Below are 26,697 nucleotides of genomic sequence, written 5' to 3'. Positions count from 1 at the left end.
AAAGAAAGAAAGAAAGAAAGAAAGAAAGAAAGAAAGAAAGAAAGAAACCACCACTGAGGACCTGGTGAAGTAACCTCAGCGTGGCACACCTGAACCCAATCCTATGAATGCATCCATAGATTAAGTCACATCAGTAACAACAACTGTAGTTCTCAGATGCGGATCCACCTAAGAAACCTTCCTGGTTGTATTTATAGCATGAATGATCTGAATAGGCCATGTACTTGTTTCATATGGTTTGATTTCCCTCAGCTCGCTTAAGGAGCTTATGAAAAGCAACAGTGAAGCCAACGCTGTGAGATCATTTTACGGTGGTCAATATTTCAATGTTACTGGGCACCAGTAAGAGATCAGCAGCTTGACTGAAACATTAGAAGAGAATGGTGCCATTTGAAAAGGAGCTGAACATCTGCCAAAGGTTTAAACACATACTTGAAAAAGAGATAAAAACAGCCACAGAGAATCACTTAATGATAAATTTCCCAACAACATTCAGCTACATCTGAATTGAATGAAACTGTGGATTTAATGTAGGATTTGTGGGGTAGGGGAATGAATAGGTATCTAATGATACCTATTATTTCATTAGATACCTGCTGAGTTTTCTTCCCACTGCCACCCTCCAAAAAGCACTTTTTAATTGGTAACAAACCCTCTTCATTTAAAATTAATGGTTTATGCCTTATAATATTTATACATACTGATAGCAGAAGCTGTTTGCATTTTTGGCTGGCTGCATGTTGTTATTGAAACTGTGAACTACTACAGCCCCCCCCCCCCTTTTTGCTGCAGCTATGAAAGGGTATTAATCCCCCCCCCCACACACACACACACGTACCATGATCCCGACAAAATTCCCCACCTGAGAATGTTCTTACCACTGAGTGGTGGAAGCTCCCATGAGTGCTAGTGGAAGTACAAAGCTGCTAGCACTGGCCTTCCCCCACCGCATCAGCATACTTCAAATCCATGCGAAATTGGTTCTAGCCATGTGGTTGGGTCATTTAGACGAATCCCTCAGCCACATGAGACGTACATGCACTTAAGTATCTCTCATGTACTTGGGAGCATCGCATCACTGTGGGTGGAGAACTGGACATCTGCGGAAGCCAACCACAAGCACATTTTTACCATGTGAAACGAGCAATCGATGAGACACGGGGTACAGTGGAGATGTAGCCAAATTCACCACATCTCCAGATGTTAAATGACTGCCTTCCTATATGGTCGCATGCCCTGCGGAGTGAATTTATGAGTAGTTCGCACATGAGAAATGGGCTTTTGTCTCTGCTTTATGTATCACCTTCACTTCCTCTTTGGTGCATGTGCTGAAAAGTATTTTTGTCACTTCCAAATGTCAAGGCAGCAGAACATTTTTTAATTTTTTTTTTTTTGGCTACCTTGACAAAGTGAGTATATTTTCTAAATAACTCAAGGAGAGAAAACAAAGAAACGCTTTTGAGAAAGGAATGAAGAAAACACAAGTTAGAGAGAGAGGAGCACATACTGATATTTTTAAAGCACTGGTTAGAAATGATGCTGTTGGCAGAGTCCCCTGCTCCCCTTGAGAAATAGCACTCCAACCGTTTTCCCACTTCCCTGTTAAAATGGGTCAGGCTGCGGAAATAAAATCTGGAGTGAGGAAGGATGCTTGAGTAGATCAAGGTCTCTATGGGATGAGAAGCACAAAAAATGCACCGAGCCACCGTTGCTGGGTATGCTCAACATATAGAATTATTGGTTGGTGAATGGATGTCTATACAACTTTTTCATGATAACAAAAATTATGGCCAACTTGCATACTCTCTGAGTGGCTATTTTTAGGACCTGGACTTTCATGTGGTAGAATGATGTGGATTTTATGAGAGCATTTCTAATGTGTTTCATATGGTGCTGAGTCTTGGTAAAATTGCAGCATATGAAAGAAAGTTAAGAAAAATGTGCCCTTTCCTCTCTTTTCTTTTTCCCTTTTAGGTTGTTAGGTGCAATTCAGAACTAAATTATTCTTGATTGTGGTTTGTTTCAGGTTGCCTTCCAGCAAAGCAAGAATGCCAAAATGGGTTGAGAAGCAACCTGGGGAGAAGTTCTGTAGATGGTGTGACCTCTGCGAAGTTACAATGACTGGGTTTGCACAAAATGGCAAGCCAGCATGAGTGACAAGCTGAAGTGGGTTGGTGCGTCATGTGAACACAGACCATTCCCCACAGGGTGGCTTGTTCATAGGCAACAAGCCATCCTGCTAACCCATCCCTTGCATGGTGGCTGTTTCGCCCATCGTGGCTTCGCACATCACCCAAACCTGAGTGATCTTCTCCACTGTGGGTGGAGGGAAGTGGCAAATGAACCTCCTGGCAGGGTAGCAAAAACCACATGCAACTTTTGCAAAGTTTTCTCAGGCCAGCAGCAGTGCCAGCAGCCCCGCGGATGCTCAGGCAACAAGGCACAGAGACTGTCACTGGCTCCATGCGCCCTGCCATATCCGTGAGCCCTTTTGCATTCACCATAGCTTTCCCCCCCTTTCCCCATATTTTTTTCCTTCTCTGAGTTGACTCCTAGTGACAGCCTCTTCACAGTGCCCAAGCACCACACTGGAGAGGCTGTCACTGTTTTCCCACCCCTTGAAAATGTGCCCTAAGTATGCCAAGCACAAGGGTGCACTGCCAGAAATCTGAACTGACCTGGCTTGCCTGAGCAAGTGTTTGTGGGAGCATCCTCCATCACATGGAGCAGGGACCACTCGTGGCCATTGACCCAGAGAGGCTGCCAAGAGTTTTGCTTTTTACTTCAGTTTATCTTGAAATCTGTCCAAAGGTGAGTTGTCAAGAAAACCCAAAGCCCAGGGGGATCTTTGTTCACAAAATTGGGTGGCCAGTGGATCATCCCCTTCATGGTGAGTTCCTCAAGTTTTTTGTTTGATTGACTGATTGATTGACTGTGGACCTTGCTCCTTTCACTTTTCTATCTTTTCCCAAGACTCTGGGTGCTCAGTGAGGTGGAAAAGTTCAAATCGCCCCCATTCACATGAGGATGGAGATTTGACAGCTAGCTGAACAACAATCCATCTGAAAAATGTTTTCCTACTGAAATCATTTGGATAGAAAGTGCTTATGGCACCATCCTAAACATGTTCTATTCAGTAGAAAGTCATGTTAAGAATAGGGCACTAGGTCAGGCAGTGCTTTCATCTCTATATAAATCAGCACTTTGCTCACTTTCTCATAGAAAACAATGGAAATTGGGCTAGCCTTGTGGATCAACCATACCGGTTGGTTTTACATCATATATTTGTAGAATGGTCCTTGATGAATTCGGATGTTATTTTCTGGGTCCTTTCTCAGTGAGTGCAATCTTACATTAAGAATAAGGTTAGCAATTCATTCCTTACACTCATTTAGTTACATTCAGATACTGGGCAGAAGCAGTGAGGTGTGGTAGTTAAAAGCATGGGCCTGGGACTCGAGCAACCTCGGTTCTAGTTCCCACTCAGCCATGGAACTCACTGGGTGCCTTTAGGCCAGTCACAGATGCTCAGACTAACCTACCTCACAGGGTTGTTCGTGAACCTAGGTACCACTGTAAGTGGCAGTAATTGACCTCCCCACCACTGCATCTGACGAATGCAATGAATGCCAAGATGTATTACCACCACCTTTATGGGTCAGTTTTGCTCTGAAGCCCCCAGCAAGAGCAGTTACTGACTTTCAAAGAATTAATCCTGACCGAGTTGAGTACAGCTTTCCAAGTATGCAGTGGATACATCAATATCAATATCAGTTGGCACAGGTCAATTCTTGCTTTGCTAAAATAATAATGAATTTGCAATAGGATTTTAGTTCCAAGATAAATTGGAATTAATGGGAAATCTGGAGATTTGGTAAATGGGTTCATGTTTTAAACTGTAACTTTCAAAAGGACAAAATGGATTCTGTGGCTGGATGCTTGCCCTCTCTAGACTTTTACAACATTCTGTAGGAAACAAGAGCTAGAAAAATATCATGATAACTGGAAAACATTTTCAGAGATGGACACCTTAGGGCCTTCCAGGTATTGTGGCCAGCAACCATCCGTCTGATATCCATTGATGAGTTTTGGGCAAATGCATCCAAAGGGCCACCTGTGGGATGATGGAATAGGCTCAATATATCCTCAAACTCTCCCTACTCAGGTTCCTTAGTCCTCCTCCATCTTTCTTTTGCAGCATGATTGTTTATGAATAAACACAGACCTGCCATGTTGTTGTATAATACTGGCATTGGTTATGTTTTGTAATTGCAAAATAAAACAAAGAAAAACCCTCAAGGAATTAAAATAACTGAATATTCAGATATTAAAATGATTAGAGATGAATGGAGGTTAATGAAACAAATTCAATGTTTCATAAAAGTAGCTTAGACTTGGGGAATTATTTTTGCATTTATGGGATTGAATGAATAGAGTCAAACTGGATATACTTCAGAGACATTATGACTGTTCTCCTACATAATCTCATTGAACTTAATGAGATTTAGGACCCATTGAGTAAATCTCATTGAACTTAATGGGTCCTAGTTTTGAGTATATATGTATAAAATTGCACTGTGCGTGACTATACTTTTCTATATTTATATTCCTGTTTGATATTTCACTGAAATAATTAAAACATTTAGAAAATTCTTGTGGGGAGAAAAACATCTGACATTTCCAGTTCTTAGATACACTTGATTATAAGTGTGCATGAGGAAAAATGCTTATTTTGCAGGTTTATCAAGTGGGTTTTTTTTCGTGTTTGGCTAGAACAAATAAGATTTTGGAAACAAAATTGGCTGCCATCATATGTATGTTCATCTGGGAGTACACCCCACTGAAATGGCTTAGACTTTTTTCCCCTGAATAAGTATGGATAAGATCAGGCTGTAAATTTCCACAAAGCCCCACTGCAGTCAAAATATTTAATAAATCTAATGGCCACTTTTAAAGCTGCCAATTCTAGCCATAATTTCCTAGTATGTTAGAGGACATATGGTTGAACTCCTGTTTAGCAGTCTGGACATGTGTTGGTTCAAAATGCCATTTTGATGCTCATTTCCTCATACAACAACTGAATCCCATTTTTATCTGACCAAGGGTTCCAGTGTTTCACTAGCATGGGGTAATTTATTTCTTCCCCACAAAAAAGAACCTAAAAAGACCTTACAGCCAGTGAAGGAGGCATGTAAACCATCACAAAATGTGCCTGCAGTCAATGCTGAGTTGCTTTTCACGTCAGTGTTGCTCTAACAATAAAATTACCACATAATTAGAGTCAGGGTGGATTAAGTTTTTAAACTAATAATTACAGAAAATAGGCAGCTTGAGATCTTCTAAAGTATTTCAATATTCAGCAGACCATGTGAAATTTGTCACTGTACCTTCAATACATGAGGTTGCATTAGGTACCCATTGACCTTTCCGTCCCTTGTCCAGTTAAATGAATTCTGCTAGAAGTTCTTCTGATCCCAACATGATTTTTTTAAATCTTTTTTTAAAATTGAGCTCAATATTCTGTGATCCTCTTTCCTGTCAGCCTCACTGATACAAGTACATCTTTCTGAGCAAAGAATTTATGATGACAGGAGTAATTTCTTAAGTTCATTTGCCTATCTTAAGGCAAGATTCCAGTTACCGTATCACTCTAGCAACTACCTGGGGCTACGCTGTCATTGCTGAGTAAAATGAGAATAGCAATTAATTTTTTCTGATCATTAATTCTAAGCTTAAAAACAAATAGAAAGGTCATTTTATTAGGCAAGAAATAACAGTTTGGTAATTAGAGAGCAATAAATAATGAGAGGTGAAAGTGGCTATGCCCGACTGTGGTCTGTCTTCTCTGTCAAAATACTGGGTCAAGCGAGTTGGGGGTAAAAAGTTTTTTCACAAGTGTAACTTGCTTGTGGATTCAATTACTCCTTCAGAGTGGTACAGCATCAATTCCTGGCGGATATCAGCATACCATCGCTCCTGAAACTGGCTTAAAGATTTTGTACCAGATGCAAATTGCAAGTCACTGTAAGGCATCACCATACTCACAAAAGTTATGAACTGTTTCTCGGTCAGAAAAGCTGGCCAAATTAGGTCCATAGCATCTCTGAAGCTGGCTCAGTTCACGGGCTGGATCCAGCACTCTCTTTCTCCTGGCAAAAGCTGTGCTAACTTCCAAGAAGGAGGCAATTTCCCTCACTCCAGCCTCCTGCTTGTCCTCAAAATCTGCTCTGGAGGGCTGGGAAACCCTCTGGAAGAGATTTGGATATGTTTCAATCTCGTTGTTTTGAGATGAAGTGGTGAAGGCACCTGATATTATGGATTTGACTGCAACTGTGCAATTCCTAAGGATCACATAAAGTTTGTTTCCAGTCAACATTCCAGCTGATTACACCCCGCCCCCCAACTTCTCTTTCAGTTAACATGGACCCACTTGTTTGGACATCCTTTGGAGACTTTTCGGGGAGGATGTGGCTAAGAATCAGAAGGTTTGACTAAACAGGAACTACAAGGCCTTTATCATAATGTACATGGGTATCCTCTGTCAAAAAAGAACAACATTCACCTTCCCCATAAAATCGCATTTATGCATTTAACTCTAAACAAGGAAAGCTAAGACACAGCATGTCTGGTTGTGTATTCATCTTACTTCTCAAAGCCACGAGTGGAATTTATTTCAAAAAAGGAAACACCGAGCAGTGGAAGAACGTATTCACTATGCTTCTAGGTTGTATGCCTATAATCAAAGAGCAACCCTGTAGAATTAATAAAGCATGTCAAGAGAGGGGAGTGTAATAATTTCTCTACATGTTTTCTTCATCCAAAATTACATGTACACTCCTTAAATCCTCAGAGCACCTTGCCCAGCAGCTTCATGTAGACAGTACCATTGCAGTTTAGTCTTTTTGGTTATACAGTTGTTTAATACCTTACTGTTTTAATGCTATTTGTGCTGCTTTAACTTGTCTTACACTGCCTTGATGGCTTTCTAGCATATACGGAGGGTTGCAGGTCCCCTGCTGACTCCAGGCAAGGGGAGACACCAGAGCATGAGGCATCTGATTCCCCAGCCTCTTCCTCATCTACAGTGGACTTGGCACAACCTGAAGGTTCCTGGGATCCCCAAGAAGCCCTTAGACCATACTCCACGCCCACCTGCTCCCCTGTCTTGCCTGCCTCCTGCTATGGATCACCAGAGCACAGAACCCCTTGGGAGGCTGGGAAGTACTGCTGGAGCACCCACCAGTCTGCCAGAAGACTCTCCATACAGGCTATTGTTATGAGCAAGGGTCTCCTCAGGAACAAGGGTCTAATCGTGTGAAAGAAGAGCCAGATGTAGCTGCTGATGAGGCACACCCAGCTGCAACCGGTGAATCAGGAATAGTCAGCATATAAGCTTCCAGTCTTGCACAGAACTCTGTCAGAGTAATGACTTTCATTCTGACTCCAATGGCAGGCTCAGGACAAAAGCATTTCAGTGTAAATAAATAACATGACGGAACAGGGTGACAGAAGGGGAGCTTGTGGGTCAAAAGGAAATCCCTGAGCCTAACCCTGTGGAAAGGGGAATCCCACCTATGATCGCAATGACTGCGAGGCCATGCCCCTCACGTCCAGTGCAGAGGGTTGTTCCAGCACATGCGGAGGGCACCAAGTTCAAGCCCAGCATCCCCAGCTAGTACTTGGAAAGAGTCCTGCCTGAAACCCTGGGGAGCTGTAGCCTGTCAGGGTTAATAGCCTCGAAAGATCAATAATCAGACTCAGCATAAGTATACCTAAAACAGATGGCACTGAAAGGTGCTTAGAGATCAAAGGGCACGTGCTCCCTTTGCCTTTCTCTCATCAAAAGGTCAACCCACTAGCTTACCATAGCAGTTTCTGTCCCATAACCAGGCCTAAACTTAGTGTGAAACGCATCTAGGAAAACAAGTCTCAGCCAAGAATGACTGGATTTGGTCAGCCACCATGTGCAGTTCCTCCACTGGAAGAAGCCTCTGCCTGTAGTTTTGCATACACGGAGTTCACAAGATGTTCTGAGGGAAAGTACTTATCACAAGAGACCCTTGTCTCCCTTTCCCCCATTTCATAAGACATAGTAGAATATCACACACGATTTGGGTTGCAACACTTCCGGGTAACGAGGAAAACAAACAGTGTGACCACAGCACATGCCAAGTTGCGCGAGACAGTAGCAGGAAGGGGGCGGTGGGAAGACACGCAATGGCGGCAACTTTGTGTTTCTTGTAACATCTAGCTTTGCTCTCATCTGGAGCATCAATATTGAGAGCTGCCTGTAAGTCAACACACAAACAAACATCAATTCCCATGTAAAATACAACCAGTCAAAACTCCAACCAGGAGCAACATTTCATTTTCTTCCTGCCTTTAAAGTATCTTTTCCAGTTAGGACCATTAATCTGAACAAAAATGTTGCAATTTCCCAGATACATTGTGTACTCATTTAGTTCAGAAATCACTTTGTTCTTCAAAGTGAAAGTTTCTAGGATGTTAATCTGTAACGTGGATAAGCCTTGTGGGTTTTGGTTCTTTCTTTCTTTCTTTCTTTCTTTCTTTCTTTCTTTCTTTCTTTCTTTCTTTCTTTCTTTCTTTCTTTCTTTCTCTCTCTCTCTCTCTCTCTCTCTCTCTCTCTCTCTCTCTCTCTCTCTCTCTCTCTCTCTCTCTCTCACAGCTGATTCTGTGCCATTTCAACAAACACCCTTAACTGTATTCCAATATTCACAAGGACAGTGACTTAGCATCAGTTATTATAACAGACACAAAACCCAATGAAACACAATCACAGCTGCAACAGTGCACAGGGGAAATGTTACAAAGAATAAGGATGTTCACATACACTTTCATGTATTCTTATATTGCGTAGGCTGTATTGCAATGTAAGGAAATATACTTCCCCTATTAGTGGGTTCATTTATTTATTTTGAGAAGGTGTTTCTATAACGCAGCGCTACAGGTCAGAGGACCTTTGAGTTCCACCAGGGCCGTCTTAACGCATGGGCCTGATGGGCACTTGCCCGTGGGCCCCATACTAATTGTGTATGTTAACCCTTGGAAAATGGGAAAACTTCCAAAATTAACAGTAGTTGCAGTTGTCGTAGGGGCCCCAGTACAATGCTTTGCCCGGGGCCCCTAATGCTGTTAAGACGGCCCTGAGTTCCACGCCTCCATTCAGACATTTCATTGTTCAGGGATCCTTCCTCAGCTCTGCCTCTGCAGCACATCCGCGTTAAGGCAACAAGTATTGGGGCAGAATATTTCAGGCTGGCTCCAGACCAGGACACAGTGGGACCCCACTCATGCTGGGGAAGGGTGTCAGTGGCTGAGAGGTCCTCGTTGTGCTTTCTTCTTTTACCCTTCTGCCTCCCAAAACACTGCTCTGGAGATCCAGCAGGTCCTTCTGCGCAGCCTGAGAACTGCTGTCAGAAGCAGCTCCTTTGCCACTATGGCACAATGGGTAGCAGTCCTCTGGGGAGTCATGGGGGCTGCAAAGAATGCCAGCCCCCCACCTCCTGCCCATGGCCATGTGCTGCTTACCCTTGGTGAGGTGTGCAGCAGGAACATGGCTTGACCAAACTGAATTAGGTTTCCTCGGCTGGGAAATTCAGAACAAGGACCAGTCTTTTTAGCAAGGCAGGAAGACTCAGTGGTAATGACAACCCTGGTAAATCACCACACTGGGATGCCATGAAGTGCCAAGCACCCAACAGGTGATCAGGCTCATCAAAGTTACTCTGCACCTTCCCCCAGCTCCTGCCCTCTCATTTCTCTTGGCAGCATCCCAAGGGACACTTTGCGGAAGAATGTGGCTCCTCTCTTTGCTAGCGGCAATTGCTAACCAATTTGGGCTTGCTATGGCTCTCATGGAGTTCACACCTGAAGTACAGTGGGGAGAGTGGGAGAGCTGATGGGGTGCCTCTGCAGCAGGAGATGGGGCACCTGATCCACACCTGTTGAGGGGAGGCAGTGCAGCCAAGTGTGTCACTGGCTCCTGCCTCCTGTTTGGGAGCAGAAATTTTCAGGAGGGAGTAAACCTCTCGGGCAGGAGCCAGGAGGCAGCTCTGGCTTGGCAGGGCTGCCCCTCAAATGTGGCAGTGCTGCCGAGCTGATCTGTAGCTCCTGGCTCCTCGGGGTGACCGGCTCAGTGGCACTGCCCTTTGGTTCACAGATGTGCACCAAAATGATTAGACTTTAAATGCATTATATATGCTAACAATCTTGTCCTGTTCATCTCAGAACTCCAGTCCATGTTCCAGCTGTGAAGCAGACCATGTATAATTTTGGATAATCTATTAACTGATCAAAGCCTGAACTGATGTCAACTGGAAAAGCTTTTCCCCATGGTGTGCCAGTTAACTGGCAGTTCAGACCTTGCCCAGAGTTTATCTGGGAATGAGTCCCTGATGATACAGGCCAAATGATTAAGGTGAATTTGAGTAAGCTGATTAATGAGACTGAATAGGACAAGGAGCATCTTTAAAGTTAAGTCTATGGTTAGGGTAAATACACTTAAAATTAATGTAATACCTTGAATTGTTTTATATGGTATTCCTCTATTTAAGCCCAGCAAGTTATTTTCAAAAACTAAATCCTTCGTTTCATAACTTTGCTCCATTGTGCCATGAATACATTTGAAAAGCATGCAACTTCTGTTAAAGAGAGTGAGATGCTGCATCTTTCTTCAAATACAGGAAGAGCACCAAAAGGTACCCAGACTGTAATTATCCAGTGCTGACTGTAACCCACATTTATTCTCTGTCATTCATAGATCCATGTCACTGCAACTCTTGTAAAGAAGAGAATTATATAAAAATTCCCATTATATAAATATTTTAGATATTCTACAGGGCATTTTATATATATTGGCTAGCACTGCAATAATGGTAATAGTAGTTTCATGGCTACATGAAGGCTTCAAAGCAAAAACAAAAATTTAAAAAATCCACCTGTGTGCAACAGCAGAGTTTATTAATGCAAATAATATTCCCCAACTGTCATGGCACAAATAGGAAAAAACAAAGGAAAATATTTTTATACTTTGTACATTTAATCTTTAGAGCTCAAAGCAGTGGGATTTAGCAATGACTAGCAATGTTGATGGATGCAGAAAGCACTCAGCAAATCCATGGTCCTCATTTTAATGCACTCGCAAAGTAAGTTCTGCTGATTTTAAAGAAAAGGGGTTCATCATAAACATGCTTTGCATGATAGCTGCCTGGGTGTAAGCACCCCAAATTGCTCTGCTGGTGGAAGCTGCAAGCATCAAAACATGTACAACTGGAAGAATTGGGGTCAGACTAGACACATATTAATTACGCAAACATAACACACAAGGGATTTTTGTTTGTTATGCAAACATCAAGACTACAAAGGGCTGGAAGAGAAAGTTTAATCTTCACTGTGGGCCAGGTGAAAATGCACCCCCACCCTGCCGCTAATAGCATGGGAGGGAAACTTCTGTTGGCACTGCTGGAAATTTCCCTTCCAGCGCAGATAGCAGTTTCAGGGGGGTAGGTGACTTTTGTTGGGATTGCACAACAAAGGCAGAAAGGGTTAAACTCTTAACACCCCACCACCACCACCATCATCCCCAGTAGTCTGGATGACCATTGGACTCCCCTATGACTGCTAATTGCTATTTTTTTAAGTATGCATGGATTGTATTCGTGAAATCAACTTCCTATTTTGGCCCATTTTGGCCCTCAAAGAGTAGCTCCTCCCTGGAATCAGCAGAAAGCTGATCTGACACCACAAAGGACATTCCCATGTTGCAGCATGAATGGGCACAGGTTGGAAATGCAGCATGTCTCCACTAGTACTCCATAATGCCTGAGGAACCTGCAGCATTTTTCTGTGCACGCGCACTATTTGGGGATGTCACTAAAGGCTGGGGTGGAGAACCTCTTTCAGCCTGAAAGCCAAACTCTGTTTTGGAGAAGCTCTTGGAAGCCCTATTCCAGTGCTGGGTGGGGCTGAAGGGGAGAGGCTAAAAGACCCAAGATACTGACTGTTTGTTTGTTTGTTTGTTTAGCATGACAGTCATACTGCCAGGAGCTAAGCTTTAGGAAAGTCATTTCAATCTTTTAGAACAGGGAAAAAGCTGGTAAGCCACTAAATGATCTGCACAATAATGGGGGTGGGGGGGGGGGGCAGAAGAAGGATATGTGGCCATTTGGGGGCATCCCAGAGGCCTGAGTTCCCACCTAGTTTCTCTGGCATGTGTTTCCATAAGGTACAAACAGTAAAGTGAAGTATGTAGCTATTTCAAATAACAAAAGAGAAAAAGGTAGGTGATATTACCGATTTCATATGCGGAGTGACTCTTTTGTAGGGGGAAGTTGGGGAAAGCTTTTGAATTGGTATTAAGGAAGGTATAACCTTGGCTTTGGCTGTATACAGAAAGCCAAAGAATCCAAGTAATTTGCATAGAGCTGGAATCTACCCTTGTTTTATAAATGTTTGTTTTAGTTTGGCCCATAAAACTGCACGTATCTGACCTCAGCCTGGTGAAGTGAAAGGAAATCCTTTTGTTTACTGAGGTTGGGCAAGTCTGTCCTACAAATACCTATGGGGAACCCCAGCTCATTTCCGGAACTCATACACCCATTTCCAAAATTAAGAAATGGAGAAGTGTTTCTTTCAGCTTTTGCCTACTGTGTATTCCAACCCGCTACAAGATACAACAATGTTCAGAAAACTCCCTCGGGTATCAGCGCAATTATATTACCAAGCAAGGAGAACAGTTTAAACTGATCAAAGTTTCAACATGTCTGACCTTTAAGGTTTGTAACCACCTAAAAAGAAAGAGTTACCTACACAAGAGATGCCTCAATTTGGTTTTACAATCATTTGTAGCATTTAAAAAAAGGATATGTTTCCATGATTTGTACTTCATGGGGTGGAGGGGGTGTGTGGATGAGCTTGTGAAGATGCCATGACTCCCCCAGGTTTGCAAGAGGCAGCTCCTCCCACCCCGTGTCCTCGGAAGGAGAGGGGCTTGCGAGGGTCCACTGAGCTTTCAGTGAGGAAAGTGTTTAGGATGAAGCCTGTCATATAAACACGGCACAGCTCTCAGGGAAAGGCACACCGCGGTTTTATTTGGTGAGCCTTATTTGGGGCAGTCCCAAGCTGTTCACACTGCAGTAGGCAGGAGACCCACTTCAGAGTGAAATCCAGCTGCTGGCTCAGTGAGGGCAGCTGCGAAAGTGGCTGTGCACACGACCTCCCCGCACTCGTGTTCCAGCCAGCCAGCCAGCCAGCCGTGCCCTGCTCTGGATCCGGCCCACAGAAAGGGCTCTAGCAGGCCTGTGCAGCCCTCTGCCCTCTTCCTGCTGCATAAGCTTATCCCGCATTGCGGTGTTTGAGGGTTTAAAGGTGCTTTGTACAGCAGCCTACCTGGGGGTCTCCTGGTTCCCCAGCATGCCAACACCTCCACCCCATTTCTCTGTGGGGAAAGTCCTGCCGCCATTTAACAGCCTGTCCCTGTGATTAGATGGAATGACTAACTACTACATTGGGAAGGTTTTGGTAGAAGAGGGAGGAGACATAGCAAGTGCTCATCACAAATGCGACGGCTCTAACCACAACTCAATCAAGTAAAATCATTCAACACCTTTTCCCTAAAGACAATGAGAAGAAAAAATAGTCTGTGTCATAAGATTCATTCCCAAAGGCTGAATGATGCATGGCTAAGACCCATTGTTTGGGGAAAACGTGTGTGTGTGTGCGCACGCTTGCTTCTGCACATTCATTTGTCAGCAAATATTTAAATATGTAGCCCAGTCCCATTGCTCAAGATGGCCAGGGGACACTCAAAGCTTTCAACTGAACAAAGGCTCTTCTTAGAAAGGGCATCTTTGTGTGGCTTCCCAGGGGCTCTGTTTTGCATCAGAGGATAACACTGTAGAGGGCATGGGATCACAGATAACCAGAAGTTGGATGGTATGACTTGTACTGTATGTGAAAATGTTGGTTCATATTTTTGGAGAACTGGGAAGTTCTCTTTTCCATTCCAGCTACGCAGTTATCCTCCAGATTTTAGAAAGTGGAACCATAATCAAAAAAAAGACAAAGAAACTGGCACCTTGACAGTCACAAGAAGTAAGAGACAAAGGAGATTTTATTTAGACAATTCCTTTTGTTTTGCAAAAGTAGTGAAAATATTGTAGACTGTCCTTCCCTTCATGGATAGTATCCTTTCTTCCATTTCATATGACAACAAGGCTCCAAACCAGCAACCACCCGACTTAATGGGAACCATTTTCTCTGTAGCTTAGATGCTCTGAAATTCCTCGTGTCATTTTTATCTAGACCTAAAGCCTGGCATCATACAATATGGCTGCCATGTGAGGTTTCTGGAAAAAGCTTCATGCGCCAGCCAATTTCATGTGTTCCATCTGGATTGATATACATGAAACAACTTGTTGCAATCACCATAGGGTATACACCATGGATAACCAAACTAATGTTTATCATTTTTCTGAATTTTAAAAAGATGCCAAGAGATCCGCTGCTAGAGTTGTGCAGCTTCCTCCGTGTGTGGTTGTGTGTGCATGTACATACATGCATGTTCCATGCTCAGCCTCAAACGTAGCATTAATTAAAAAGGGTATACAATTATGATAAGACGGGAAGTTATGTCAGCAGTCATTAGTGATATCACGTCCCCAAATCTTGCTTCTGCCATTAATTCACTCGAGGCACAATCCTATGCAAGTTGAGACAGAAAAAGGCCTACAACTCCCAGAATGCTCCAGCCAAGCTACTCTTTCTCAGCCTCAACCCCACCCCTCCCCCATCTCCTAAATGGAGAAACAAAGCACTGACTTATCTTACAGTTTTGTTTTAAGGGTTACCTTTACAAGTACTTTGAACACATGGCAGCACGTGAAATATTATTACATGCTATTGTGGGACCTTTTACTCAACAATAAAAATTACAGTGACATTTTAAGTGGCCCCATTTCACCCAGTGCATAGTCCTCAGATCCCTTCAATAATGCATAGCAGTGGGCCTATATTCCAGCTATCCTTGTCAGAATCGCTTTGTTTCCAGAAGAAGAACATGTGACTATTTAGCCCAGGTAGCCTTGCAATTAAGAAAGAAGGGGAAGAGAGCAAACAATGGCTGTTGCTGTTCTTCAGTCATGCTGATGGTTGAACAACACCGTTTATTCTGATAATGATTACACTGCACTTATATTTTACTGTTCTTCCTCTTGCAAGAAATACAAGGGGGCTTACAAAGTTCTCCTCCAATCCATTTGATCCTACAACAACAACCCTGTGAGGTAGGTTATGCTGAAAGTCTGTGACTGGCCCAAAGTCACCTACTGGGTTTTGTAGCTAACTGGGGACTAGAAGCCAGATCTTCTGAGTCCTAGTCCAAGTCTCTTAACTGCTCTACCACACTGGTTTAACAGGTATATGCCAAAAGAAGGCCTTCTCTTGACCTCTCCGTACTAAATATCTTTGTTCCTTAAAGTCCTATAGGCTGTTCCACCATCCTGGCTGAGGGAAGAATACTATTTTCCAGGTTCTTAAAATACAATGCAATTTTAATTCCGGGAAAAATGAAATAACCCCTCAAGACAGTTGGATCTCAGCTAACAAATGGGCAGCATTTGCAGCTTAACAAATAGTCTGGTAGGACCCCCGAAACGCTTATTTGATATAAGTGAGCCTGTGATAATATCCACACTGCAATCCTAAATGTACTTTCCAGGAAGAAAAACCAATGGGGTGACTGAATCCTGAGCAAGCCCACTGAAGACTGTGTCCTTGGTCTTTCCAAGAATGTTGTTATAACCAAAATACTGTTTGGGGGTTTACCAGAAAAGGACCCCTAACAGTTTGAAAAAGCATTTCATGGGGGATGGACTACGAAAGGGGACTAAGTAGAAGGATTACAAAACTAATTCTAGCCATTACATAGGTTTACAGAAAACCCTGACAAGGGAGAATAAGCTCTTTGCCAACGTGCAAGTTTCCTACATTGTCATCTCATTTCAGAAGAGAAGGTAAGAATCCACTCGGATGTTTCACAGAATACCAGTACCACTGCTAGACAATATATAAATATGGAAAATATATAAATAACTCGCTGAGGTTTATAAACGAATAAACCAGCCCCAGGGTGGTAGAGGGTGGCATTTCCCAGGGTGCAGCCACAATTGGTCAGCAATCTATTCCAGCCCGTTTATCCGCCAGTGCCTCCTTTCTGCCCTGGGAAAGCTCGGCAGTGCTCCCCTCGGAATCTAGAAGGCTTTGCAGCCAGTCGTGCCAGGACCCTTCCCTCTCACGATGCTTTCTGCAGCTCTCCAGGCTTCACATTCCTGAAAGGGCTGATGCATCCCCAGTTATCAGATGATGGGCAGGCCACGCTGAACCCTTGCCTGCTCCTTGAGTGGGAAGTGCCCAGTCGTGCACAGGCGCCCCCTCCCAGTCAGGGATCAGCTGGCTTTGGTCCTGCCTGCATTTGCAGTCCCTGCTCTTCCACTTCTCCTGCACTGCAGTGGATCACGCAGAGCTTCCTCCTTTGACCACTGCTTTGCAGGGCTGTCTTCACACATTTCTGCTCACAGAATCCTAGCTGGACACCAGCCTCAGTCTCCCCCCACCGCACCCAAATGGCCTTAACATTATCAGCTCAGGAGCCCCTTTCTTCCATCTTGGAACTCTCCAAGTTTGGTTCCCCTGGGCACATTCAGAGTTCACACATTTTCTTTATTTATTTTTCGATTTATATCCTGCCTTTTTCCTGCAAAGGGCTCAAGGCAGCTTACATCATTCTCCTCCTCCATCTTATCCCCACAACAACAACCCTGTGAGGTAGGTTGGGCTGAGAGGCTGTGACTGGCCCAAAGTCACCCAGTTGGCTCCGTGGCTGAGTGGGGACTAGAACCCAGATCGCCTGAGTCCCAGTCCCACACTCTTAACCACTACACCACACTGGCTCATTTGATAAACCAAAAGCAGAGGTGTGGCAAGCACAACGAGGGGATCTATGGTCTTTCTTGAGATACTGGGAGCATGGCTGGATTTAAATGCTTAATTCTCTACATATAGGGAGTTCGCAAATTTATTTAAACTGAACCAGGTTTGTCCAGTCCTATTTAAATACCTTAACTTAAAAGCCAACACTCAAAACTAGTCAGTTTAAAGACAAGATATGGGATTTAAGGCACTGGCAATAAAACTGTGGAATGTGTGATATCAGAAGCACACACCTCATCAGGGTTGTTGATTATCCAAAAGCCAAATAACGCAAACACCTGCATTTTTGTGTTCATGTGACTGCATGGCATCATCGTACCATCTATGCTATTCTATTCATTATGTAATTGATGTTCTGTCTTTCTTCCAAGCAGCTCAAGGTGGCATACCTGGTTCTCTCCCACCAGGTACATGATACTTTCCCAACACTTTTGAAGTAGTAACTTGACCAAGGTTTGAGGTTCCTGGTTGAGCAGGAACTTGAATTTGGATCACTCTGATCCTAGTCACACCCTTGAAGAACAGCAGCACACTGGCTTCACGCTATGGCCAGCCAACATTCAACTGGCATAATAGTGGGTCTGCGTGGATGTTGGTGGTTGTGCTTACTTTGAGGCCATCTCTGACCAGGATAGGGTTGTGTTTGCAACTTGGCAACAGGCTTGCGAGGTTCTCTGTACTGGAGGACCTCAGGTAGGTAGAGCAGCTGTCTCAAGAGCAGCCAAAAGTTTAAGATTCAGAGGGGTCATGGGCTAAATTAAAGTGTGCTGGGCCATATCTTTGCCACAGAATTGTGAAGAAGACTTTGCAGATATGGCTTGCTGGCACCATTTTGAACTCTTGTGCCAGGAAGAGAGAGACTAAAAATGATCAAGAGATAGACTTTAAATGATGATGCCAATAAATGATCAAGTACAAGTACATCCTATAATGGAGGATAAGAATGTAAAGACCTGTGGCATCATGGAAATACTTAACAGATTTTGAAGCAACAGAAGAACTGATGTGAAAGTACAACTGTTAGTGCATTGTTTTTGAAAAAATAATCCAAATTAACGTGCATACAAAATAATTCAGAAACGCACAATTTCAAAGCCATGTACAAGCCATATGTAGCCTGACAATTTTACTTTTTTATTCTCTGAGTGTCTATAATGAAAATGCCAACTGATGGAAAAAAGAAATTGGCTTTAATAGTTCAGATGTTTCTACTACATCTTGTAGACATCTTTGCTTGCGAAGACAGAATGCAGCTAGCAAGTCTAGTAGCTATTGCATTGCAGGGATATACAATTAGGGTGCATTTCCTTCTGTATAAACACATATGGTATGATGCTGTTAGTCTGAAGTTCTAAAAGCTAGTAAATATATTCTTTTTTAAAACTGACATCAAAACAAATTTAAGAAACAGAGAGAGATGTGATCAGTTCAATGTAGCCAAGTACATTTTATGCTGAAGCCCAGTAATGCCTTTAGCCATTTTCATCTTTTTATACATAGCTGTAAGCCTCCATCACTTCTTGACAGTGACTAATACATGTCTGCAAATTACTTGTGTTCATTTATGCAGTACATCTAGATATAGATATATGAAGAACAGCGTGCTAAGATCCAGTATGGCATGGCAGTTAGACCGTTGGACTGGGACTCAGGAGTTGCCAGTTCAAGTCCCACCTGGCCATAAAGCTCACTGGGTGATTCTGGGCTAGTCACTGAATCTCAGCCTAACCTACCTCACAGGGATGTTCTTGTGAGGATAAAATGGAGAGGAGGGGGCTACATACATTGCCTTAAGTAGGGTATAATATATCATCATCATTAGTATGACCACAAACAAATAAGTTCACATGTTGTAATAAAATGACACAGTCAATTTCAACTAGTTGATCCAGAAGATTTTAATTAATTCCTCTACAGCTAGCACAAACATGAAATAGCACTACAGTTTAAGTTTAATGGGTTTAAATCTCTATTCAGCTGTAACTCTTAAAAGGAACCACACTCTGCTCTGACCAAGGCTGCTGGCAAGGAAGATCTTGGTATGGTGAGCAGCTTTTAAAGGCCCACTGCACATATTGTGTGGAAGGGGTGAAGCAGGAAGTGGATTTCCACATAACATGCAAAGCTGCCCAAGACAACTCCTCTGCTTTTTTCAATTACAGTATGTGTTTGTGTAGCTGTGCCTATTCATCTATAAATCAGCGTAAGCATTTTCCATAAATCAGTACAAACTTTAATTTTGCTTTATCAGGTGCACAATCACTTGGGTAATTTGTTTTTAACAGCTAGAATTCCCCCATTAGCTTCTCCCCCACCTTCTTTACATTTTGTGTAACTGAGGACAACTCCTTGTATTTTCAGTAAGTGTGCAGAAAAGGGGATGTTGGAAAGTAGAGCTTCTCACTCAAGGTATAGAATAGTTTTCTATTTCTCATAAATAAACTCCCCTGGACTGAGATACATTTACAAGGCACACCAACACACGTCTTTTGAAAGCACTTTCTGGTGAGCCAAGTGGCGCTTGCTTCTTTGTTTGCACTGCAGCCTTATTTTCTGTTTGTTCCAATCATTTCCACCGTGCCAAGACAATCCGGCTCCTTAGAGCCACGAACTGGTAGTGGTGCATCTGCTGGGCCCCCGGAGGGTCACAGCTCTAAGCAGGGCTGGGGGGAAATTCCTGCCAGAAACACGGGGGAACAGCTACGAGTCAGTGTCAACAACGCAGGGCTACATGGGAGTGTGATTGGACTCAGTGGGAAACAGCTTCGTACGCTCCTATCAATCTTCCTCAACCAGGCATACCCCAGATGCATTGCACTAGGACCCCCATCATCCCCAGCCATCACTCGCCAGCATCCCCATTGCTGCAGATGAGGGAAGGCTGGTGTCTTTTCTTAATGTTTGCTGTGTCCAGTAGTGCTTCCTTTCAGGTCTACAAAGGCCTTGCACCATCCAGTATTTTCACTGAGTGACTTTTGGGCTGGTGTTAGAAACTACATACCACTCTGGAATGGGCCAGAAAGCAAGTGGGCAAGCTTGACACAGACTCTGCTTCATTAAAATTAAACAGAATGTAAGTGGTAGTTAACTGAATAAGCTATTTAACATTTCAATAGTCCCCCATTTTCACATAAGCTGAATTCTTCTGTAGTTACCCTCTCTCTCAGCTCAGTCAATGAAGCTACATTATATAAATTGCATTTTCCCCTTAATTTAAACAACTGCACACAAAACAATCAAGACCTACGTACCCTTCTCTGTAACCATCTCATTCAGGGCTGGGAAACCTGTGAGCTTCCAGATATCTCTGGACTGCACCATCCATCAGCTCCAGCCAGTATGACTACTGGTCAGGGATGATAGGCATTGTTGTCCAGCAGCATCCAGATGCCCACTAGTCCCCCAACCCTGCGCTTGTTCCTCTCTAGAAAGGTCATCAGTGCTTCACAGCTCACACCAGCAATATGACAGAAGACACAAAGTCTAGTGAATGCCATAAAACCAGACATTCCTCCCTTTTCTGTTTTGATGAAGCAGAACAATGCCTTCCTCTAATTCTTAGCAAATATTGGAGGTGCAGGGAGGCTCTTGAAAACCAGACCCACCTCCAGCTTTGTCTGCATTACAATCAATAGCCTAGGAGCAGACAAGTTGATTTAAGTGCGGACCAGCCCCAGAGTAAAAGGCAAAAGGTTCCTGAGCAGGGGGAAGGCTGCCCCATCATGCACCAATCATGGCATGCGCAGTGTACCTGTGCCACTAATGACCCGTGCAATCCGTTGCACAGGTGCCTGCCATGTGTTCAGAGGGAGAAGCGGGGAGACGCAGGGGCTGGCCTCAGTCCGATGTCGTTGCCCACGGAACCAGTAAGAACGGCATCAACAGTCCGGGCAGCACTGCTTGCTTCTGAATCGGGTTTGGTGCACGCACACGAATCTCAACATGGCAGCAGAATACTGCTGCTGTTTCCTGGTTCAGGCCCAGTAAGTGTGGCGTAGTGGTTAAGAGCCTGGGACTGGGACTCAGAGGATCTGGGTTCTAGTCCCCGCTCAGCCATGGAGCCGACTGGGTGACTTTGGGCCAGTCACAGACTCTCAGCCCAGCCTACCTCACAGGGTTGTTGTTGTGGGGATAAGATGGAGGAGGAGAATGATGCAAGCTGCCTTGAGCCCTTTGTAGGAAAAAGGCAGGATATAAATCGCTATATATATATATATATATATATATATATATATATATATGCTCTGAGCTCTCTGCTCTTGTTTTCATGTAAAGTGAACCCAAATTCTATTTCAGATTCCATTTGGTTTCCAGCTCCCATTATTTATTATTCTTTAGGGTTTGGAGACGGAGCGCAGCATTAACTTTCCTAGTTATTCTCACCTCACTCTGCTAGTAGTACAGGCTGTTATTTTCATTCACAGACATCCCCCCATTGTTCTTATAACTTGCAGTGGCAATTTTCTGTCTTTGTCTGAATAAGTTTTTTTTAAATTAATAACTGCATTTAGTTACGTTCACAGCAAAGCACACTTTGATCCTTGTTGGAAAGGAACTGCCTGGAATCTCTCTTAAAAAATTTTAAAACACACTCACGCACACACACACTTACACTGCCATTTCAAAACTGCTATCACAGAACTGGGGAATGCACAGAAAAGAAATGAAATGATCAAAACATAAGAGCAGCTTTCTGGATTGGACCAACAGCCTTTCTCAGTCAGCATTTTGGTCCCATAGTGGCTAACCAGATCCTGAAGGACCTGGTTAGATGAGATGCAATGCCACCCACTTGCTTGTGCTCCCCATTGAGGGGCATACATGAACCAGGGGCTGTCGTTCGTTCCTTATGGAGAAAGAGTGGTGTGTTTTTAGTTTCCTAGTTGGGGGTGGGGGACATTTATTTATTCTAACTGTGTATTACATTTATATCTCCCCTTTTCCCCGCAAGGCACAATCCTCCACCTTTGCACAACAGCCCTGTGAAGAGGGCCAGGCTGAGAGTCAGCAGCTGACGGAAGGCATTATAGAGTGTGTGAGGGGCAGAGAAATGGGATGGAGATGAAGCGTTCCCCTCTGTGCACAGCATTTGAACGTGGAACTCGCTGCCACAAGACCAAGTACAGACAATGGCTGAGATGGTCTTAAAAGGAAATGGTGGTGTGACAAGGTCCAGCAACATGCATTAGCCAAGAGCGCATTGTCCAGGCATTATTCTTCAGCTGTGGGACAAACCAGGCCCTTCGTGAGCCGCTTGTGGCTTGCTGGAGGCCTCCGGCAAGAAACAGGATGCAGCACTGGACAGACCTTGGGTCTGATCCAGAAGGGTCTGGTCTTCACCCTGGGATGTACGCTGGCCTCCCTCTGTCCACTGTCTCTTTCTCAGAGAGTCCACCTTCAATAGTTATGTTTGCTACCTCCCATAGTTTCCACCGTTTTCTCTAAGTCATTTAAAATCCTGCCCCCGTGTTTTGTCTTTTCTATCTTTCAAAGGGTTGTTTTATCTAAAGCATTGCTGAGCAGACTCACACCTCTCTCTGACATCAGCTGTCCGACAAACTAGCTGTCTATTTATAACTTTAAGATCCGGCAGTGCCGACTGCATGTTCAATTAAACCAAACAAAAACACCAACCTAATGGACTGCCATTGTTTTCTCACTTGCACATTCTCCTCGTTCGTTGTATGAGAAGAGCACACAATATTCCGGCAAAATGGTTATGTGGTGCTAGCAATTTGGGTCCTGCCTGCAGGCTCCTTAAATAGGATCCAGGGAGCAAAAGAGCAACACAATCTGGAGCCTGTTCTCATACCAAGTGCAATCACATTATAGTTCAAAGGCACAAAATTGGGCTGAACAGCACAATCCTTTCTGTAACAACATGGAAGCAATTCCTACTGTGAACAGTAGGACTCCCCCAAGTAAATGAGGCTCTAATTCTACATCCACTTACCTGGAAGTAAGTGATACCACATACAATAGGACTTACTTCAAGTAAATATACATAGGACTGCACCGCACAACAGTTTAAAATTTAGTGCTGGCATCCCTCTTAGGTATAACAATTGGAAGCGGCTTTATCAAGATCAGAACATGCAAAAGGCGATGCTGTTTAATCATTACACGGGAAGCTTTATAATCAGTAAAACAATAGGCAGGAAAAGAAACTTTTAAAAATTAATTTCACTCCCCCCCCCCCACTCTGTGTTTACTACAGGAAAAAGTCAAACTCAAAACTCAACTGCAACCATCTTCCTGCAGTGTAGAAGCTCCAAACACACCAACCTCAAACACACCAACTCCAAACGCCCTTTTGATATATGCAGGCCCCACTTTCCAATGAGTGGGTCTGGGACCACAGCCTGATGCCTACAGTATTATAATAATCTTAGAGGATGCATACAAATGCAAATTGTTGCCATGTGCAAGAGAGTTTCACAGCATACTGAAAGTGCCATCGGTTTTTAATTGGAACTAGCTTATTAATATGTCTTTACTGTGTGCATTTTGTTTTGCAATCCCTATGACTTAATAGGAAAATACTAATTTTCAGATCTGTTTTAAATGATACCAAAGATGATAAAAAGCAAGTATGAAATATTGGGTCCCTTTGTAACTTTTCAGTTACCACTATCCATAGTAGAGTTCCAAAACACAATTATAGATCAAACATAAGGAACGTAAGAGGGCAGAGCTTCCCTTTGTCTGCTGGAGGATTCCGGTAATTAGCTACAGTAGCTTCCCCACATTGCCAATATAAGGAAAGTGTGCTTTTGATGATATTTTTGTGTAAAACAAATTGTTAAGTGTATGCAAAGTACTACAGTGAAGTGCATTGCGTGCCCATATTCAGAAATCTTACTTTGCAAAGACTAAAACCATTTCTAGCTTGTCACTGGACTCTTGCAAGGAACAAACTAGGTCCATCAGTATGAAAATCCCTTTCCAACAAAATGTTTGCCTTCTTGAAATAATCTCAGAGCTGATGTTATTGTTCAAAGGGAATGAAGGGGGGAAATAATCCTAAATATGTGTACAAGGGAGTACATCCCATCAAGTACAGTGGGATTTACTTTTAAATAAACATGCTTAAGAATTATACTGTAAAAGCCCTTGAAAGTACGTCACTCCAGCCTCTCTACCCATGCATGCCTGAATGAAAACAGATATTTAATGCTCCAATCCTATGCATTTTTACATGGCAATATACAAGCCCCATTAACCTCAAGACACTCTAATTTCAATAGAAACAAAAAGCCTGAACCAGATGGAGGAAACTAAAATTGATATTTTCAAGAAATAAATCATCATTCTTAATTAGGTCAGTCTAGTTGTGTTTGCTTGCAACATCTTTTTATACTTTCCTATTTTATTTTAATAGATAAGTTTCAGGAGATTAACTTAACCCCTCTGCAGCCCCCTGTGTCCCTAGATATCCACTCTGGAGAGCTTGGAATCTGTCCAGAACTGGGTGTGAGATGTTGTGGGGCAGCAAGAGGGGGAAGAATCGGAGAAATCGCTACTCCGCCCTCCAGCAAGAAGACTCTGCTGGGCCCCAGTTCGTTCTGGCCATGGAGGGAGTCAGCAGCAGGTCAACTGTGGGTCTAAACCATAATCTTCCAGTTATGGGGGTCAAGCCCTCTGCACGCTCTGTACTAGTCTACTACAAACATGACGATTATTTGAAATGTTAGGCAACATTATGTAGCAAAAGGGGAGTAAACTCACCAGAGGTGACATGGACCCATTTGGCAGGTAAGGGTCGGACAGCATGAGGAACGGGTATCCAGAGTAAGCAGATCCTTTGTACATCCCTGGGTCCTGATGCTTTAGACCTGTTAAAAGAAAAGCTGAGCATTACGGTCTTCCAGTGCCCGGTGTGTTGCACTTGTCCTTGCTGTAAAACAAGGTGCATCCCTTTATTCTTACAGAGCAGCACCTCTCAAGGGGAAACACTGCCTGGCCATGTGCATCTCTTTTTTTGCTTTATCGTTCCTCCGTCTGAAACACGACACTGTCACAAGCGCATCTCAACCCAAAGTCCCACCTTGCTGGACGGTACCAAAGCAGCCGCATATACCTTAAGCAAAAGGAAGGCGGTCTGGTATCCCAGTTGTGTGTGGTGTTGTTTACCCCTCTACCTGCACTGCTCTTGATCCAGCAGCACAGCAGCCCGTTCTTAAAGCTGTGCTTAAGCAGGGAGAGGTGCTTGCACGGAGGCTGCTCCAGGTATCTGGCCCCAGCCTGCCCCTCCTCCGGGGGTTCCCAGGTGAGTCTCCCATCCAGGCCCGGACCTGACCTGCTTCAGAGCCAGAGCTGCGCCAGGAGCGGGAGGAGCGACCTTTGCCTCCTGCCCAGGTCTCTCTTCTTTCTCTCCATCCTGGTATAAACCATTCTTTTAATCACCTTTCAAATCATGAGCATTGGGGGGCGGAGAAGGGAGGAGATTGTTGATACTTATTAGGTTTCAATCGGCTGGGCCGTCCTAGCTCAGCGGAGAAGGGCTCCCACCGGCAAATCAAAGTCCCTCTTCCTCGGGTGTGTGTGTGTTTTGCCTGCTTTGATTTAGCAGAAGGGCACGGAAGCTTCCTTCCCCGACTACCAGCGCTGTCAACATCAACCCCTCTCCGCCCCCCAGCAGTGCTCTCGCCAGTTTAGCATGAAAAAGGGTGGGCGTCGAGGAGAGGCGGCGGGGGGATAAAATTAAGGAAGAATGAATGGATTCCGAAACTGACCATCCTCCATGTGATCCGGGAGTTTCTCTGGATAGACCCTTTGAGGATCTTGCAGGCGCCTGATTGCCTGTGCGGAAAGCGAAAAAAGAAAAGGGGGGGTCAGGGGTTATTTGGTTTTTTTTTTTTTTTAAAGTTTGAACTCATCCCCGTAATCAGCAGGGAAAACGAACTGCAAGCGGCGGCGGGCGGCGGGCTCGGTCTCTCACCTCGGAGTGGGATTCTGCAGCCGCCGCGGCTCTGCTCGCCGCGCCAGAGGGCTGGTTGCCGCCGCCGCCGCCGCCGCCGCCGGTGGTGCTTTCGGACTCGTTCACCAGGGAGGACTTGAGGTCAGCCAGATCGCCCTCGGTGAAGACGTTGGCCTGGATCTTCTCCTCTTGCTCGCCCTCGTCCTTAAAGGCGATCATCTCGTCGTTGGCTCCCAGATCGTCGCCACCGCCGCTGCTGAGCTGGGGCATTTTCTTCCCGGAGCCACGCGAGGAGCGAGCGAAGTTCTGCGTTGGCGCGAGGAAGGAGAGTAGGGATTTAAGTGGGGGGGGGGGAGGAGGGGAAAGGCGGGGGGGGGGGGGGGGGGGGGGGGGGGGGAAGGGCGGGGGGGGGGAGGCGGGGGAGGAGGGAGGGAGGGAGATGTTTGGCGATCTAGTTACCGGTCTCACCGCGCCACGAGGAGATTGTCCCACTTTTCCAGTTTAACTTGGGAAGGAAGGAGTTCGCAGGCAACCGCAGCGGGAGGAAAAGACAATCGGAGGGACCGAGGCAGCAATCCACCCGCCTGCCTGCCTGCCTGCCTGCCTGCCTGCCTGCCTGCCTGCCTCTCCCACAGTGTCTCGTTGTCTGTCTCTCCCTCCCAGCCCCAGGAAAGTTTGACTAAGTAGCAACCAGCCCAGCTCGGGCGAGAAGGCGGCGGCGGCGGCGGCGGGAGCGCCAGCGGGCTCTGCTGGGAAGGCACGGAGCGCCC

The 26,697-nt window shown here is 44.5% G+C and overlaps 1 protein-coding gene across 2 annotated transcripts in view; it reads right to left on the bottom strand.

The window, feature by feature from the left end:
• Positions 1-26,485, bottom strand: part of TCF7 (transcription factor 7) — a 139,248-nt gene extending 112,763 nt beyond the window's left edge. For both annotated transcript variants that reach the window (XM_044454202.1, XM_044454200.1), the window contains exons 1-4: positions 26,387-26,485; positions 25,949-26,233; positions 25,743-25,809; positions 24,736-24,842 (exon numbers count right to left, since the gene is read on the bottom strand). In XM_044454202.1, coding sequence (XP_044310137.1) covers positions 24,736-24,842; positions 25,743-25,809; positions 25,949-26,197 — 423 coding nt within the window. In that variant the 5' untranslated portion in view covers positions 26,198-26,233; positions 26,387-26,485. The remainder of the gene's footprint in view (positions 1-24,735; positions 24,843-25,742; positions 25,810-25,948; positions 26,234-26,386) is intronic.
• Positions 26,486-26,697: the final 212 nt, after the last annotated feature.

The sequence above is a fragment of the Varanus komodoensis genome, unplaced genomic scaffold (assembly GCF_004798865.1).
Source record: "Varanus komodoensis strain SLA01 unplaced genomic scaffold, ASM479886v1 scaffold7_3, whole genome shotgun sequence".
Lineage (NCBI taxonomy): Eukaryota > Metazoa > Chordata > Lepidosauria > Squamata > Varanidae > Varanus > Varanus komodoensis.
Note: the sequence above shows the minus strand (reverse complement) of the source record. Positions and strands in the feature narration are given on the sequence as shown.